At 40.0% G+C, this 2,712-nt stretch overlaps 1 protein-coding gene across 1 annotated transcript; it reads right to left on the minus strand.

The window, feature by feature from the left end:
• Positions 1-272: 272 nt before the first annotated feature.
• LOC127641790 (uncharacterized) lies at positions 273-2,028 on the minus strand. Its single transcript, XM_052124650.1, has 4 exons — positions 1,806-2,028; positions 960-1,157; positions 759-867; positions 273-574 (listed from the first exon to the last, which is right to left on the minus strand). Exons 1-4 carry the CDS (start codon positions 1,905-1,907, stop codon positions 273-275), a joined length of 711 nt encoding a protein of 236 aa, XP_051980610.1. The 5' UTR covers positions 1,908-2,028.
• Between the last annotated feature and the right edge of the window lie 684 nt (positions 2,029-2,712).

Here is a 2,712-nt window from a genome sequence, read left to right on the forward strand (position 1 = left end):
ACCCCACACTGCGTCACAGTGACATCACAGAAATCAGAATATTGCCTTAGTATGTCAGGCTCCAGGTCCAGCCCCTTTTCATAGCTGCTGTCTGAGGAGTTCCTCTCAGAATGCGAGCAGCTAAAGATTTTGCAGTTGACTCTCCACGGACATGACATATCTCACCAAATCTGCTGGCTGTAAGTCGGGGTTTGCGTACCTGGGTCCACAGCTGGCATTCTGACTGCAGTCGTGTTTCTGCCTCAATAGCAGCAGAGATCTCCCTTGACACTTTAAGGCATGTCTAAGTGGCATTGTTGCTTGTAGTTAGGCTCAAATTGTATGTGAAATTTAAAATTGTGACCTTCAATGGGCAACTGAGGAAATCCAGGGGCACCAGGGTGTTTAATAATGTCTCTACGTATCTCAGGAGGGCACTGGTAAGAGAGCAAAGACCCAAATGGCACCGGGCCAAATTTAGAGTCCACAAAATTAAGGGCCTCAAGCCTGTGGAGCAATTTGCAAATGCCTGGTTGTGGGCATTTGTCTTGCAGTTTCTCAACACTGGCAAGGATGTGAGGATCTGGAAGAGGACCTGACAAAAAAGTGAGATGTATATTTTAATAAACATGAAAATGTTTTGAGCTGCCCCAAACCCTATATATTAAGAGATGTTCATAATTTACAGAAGATAGCAACTGGAAGTTTAAAGGGAAAATATACTAAACATTGTTCTGTTATACATTAAAATATATAGACAGGTGTTAATTCAGACTTGCCACCATATGCTCTGTCCAGTGTACATTTCACACCAGTTCGGGCATGATCCTTGGACTTCGGTACTGGTTTACACACTACCATGTCATTTGTTGCCTCAGGAGCAATTCCCTGTAATATATTGATGATAAATTATTAATTGACATAGTCATTCCAAAATTATAGTCCAACATCATTAAATGTAATAAATGTTAACGTATTACATGTGTCCTAGGCCGGTGCCAGGTCTGCAGTGAGCTGGTGCATGACAGTGGCAATGGCACTGTCTTGAAGCCCATGGTACAGTAGTGAGCACTTTGAAACAATAATGCCACAATGTGGTTGCACAGTGCTTTCCCAGCAGAGCAGGTACATGACATGCATTTCAGTACCACAGGAACCTCTTTAGCATGAAATGTACCCTGATAATAGAAACATGAAAATAAGTCTTTTCTGCACAACAATTTTACATTTAATTGGATTAATTGAACAAACTTAAGGTTTTAAAGTAAGTCCATGAACTTTGAACACCTACTTTATTTTAACATCACACAGCATATTTCTCAGTCTTATTGTCCTCAAACAACCCTCTTCTGTTTTTTAAATGTAAGGTTGTCATCTAGATTTTGGTGCACCACACTCATTGACATCAGGCTGAGAAACACACTGAACCACAATGGAACTTTGTGGGATAACGTTACTGCAAAGTGTCTGCAACCGCAGCAGAACATGAAAATCAGAAAAACCTGAAGGTGATGAGCCTCCTCATTTTTCCTCATGGACTTGTGACAATGCCCTCTCACTGTCACCTCACTGTCACCTCATCGACAAGTACATTCGAAACTATTCCAATGCAATGTTTTGGTGAAAGGGCACAACATTAACCATGAATGCGTTACTGACTTTTATCTAACAATACACAATCTGTAGCTAACATCAGTAATAAACATGATTGCAACAAGAGTTTACAGGTCTGTATTACAGTAAATTAATTAAGAATATGGACTTTCACTGCAGGAGAGAAACTCCTCCGCTAACGTAATTTGGGCGGGACAATACAAAATGCTTACCTTCATACGCAAACAGGTACTGCTCAATGAAGAATTTGTATCCTTTGTCAAGTTTGGAACGTGTTGTAAGTGAAAATTTGTCTGCAAGTCGCTGTACATCATCTAGATGTTTTTTTGGCAGGTGTCGAAGGGACTGGGTAAACTCCATAGCGTTCCACTATGCTGGCGGAAGTAAACATACACTGCTTTGAGTCAGAACGGAAGTTGCGTGACGTCACGTGAAAAGGGCCTATTGTGTTGGTGTAATGTTGTGTCAGTTTTAATGCTGTCAAGTCTGTTTGGATCCCAGCTCTTTGTAAATAAAACTGCACTTGGGTTCTCACATCATCATCGTCCTCGTCCGTTCCTGTGTTCAGCCTGTCCTGCCATGCTCTGTAACGTTACGAATACTTGATCTACAAAATGAACCCATCAGTTCAGCTACAGCGTTTACGTCAAGAGCGTCTTTCCATTGAGGAATTTGTTGTGGAGTTACACATACTACTACATAGACATACACTAAATACTAGTGGAATTTGAATATATACATAAATGCTCAAATATAAATCATTTTAGATAAGTTTTCTTAACTTATTGGCAAATAGTTATTCTTATTTTGAGCATAAACCACACTGTGGAGATATTTTGATGGAAAATAAATCATTATTTTTTGCAATGAATGAAATAAAAGTGATATTTTATATTTGAAAACAAGACAAAACTACATTTTGCGGTGCAATTCTGCATGTGGTGGGATCTAACAGTATTGGCCTGATCTCAGTCTTTTTGAGGCTTTCATTTTCAATGGCTGTTGAAACCCACAGGCTGATGTGATAATTATGACATCCAAAATGTCACTTCAGATTAGCCAGTGACTGTTTCTTTCCCCCTTCGAGTGTGTTGTCACATCAGAGTCTGTGTTTTCTCG

Source organism: Xyrauchen texanus, chromosome 4 (genome assembly GCF_025860055.1).
Source record: "Xyrauchen texanus isolate HMW12.3.18 chromosome 4, RBS_HiC_50CHRs, whole genome shotgun sequence".
Lineage (NCBI taxonomy): Eukaryota > Metazoa > Chordata > Actinopteri > Cypriniformes > Catostomidae > Xyrauchen > Xyrauchen texanus.

Excerpts from the sequence above, each read along its gene's own strand:
- LOC127641790 (XM_052124650.1), bottom strand. The coding sequence starts at position 1,907 with ATGATGTACAGCGACTTGCAGACAAATTTTCACTTACAACACGTTCCA. Across the intron at positions 1,158-1,805 it reads GTACCTGTTTGCGTATGAAG|GGTACATTTCATGCTAAAGA; the intron begins GTAAGCATTTTG and ends TTCTATTATCAG. Across the intron at positions 575-758 it reads ACTGGACAGAGCATATGGTG|GTCCTCTTCCAGATCCTCAC; the intron begins GCAAGTCTGAAT and ends CTTTTTTGTCAG.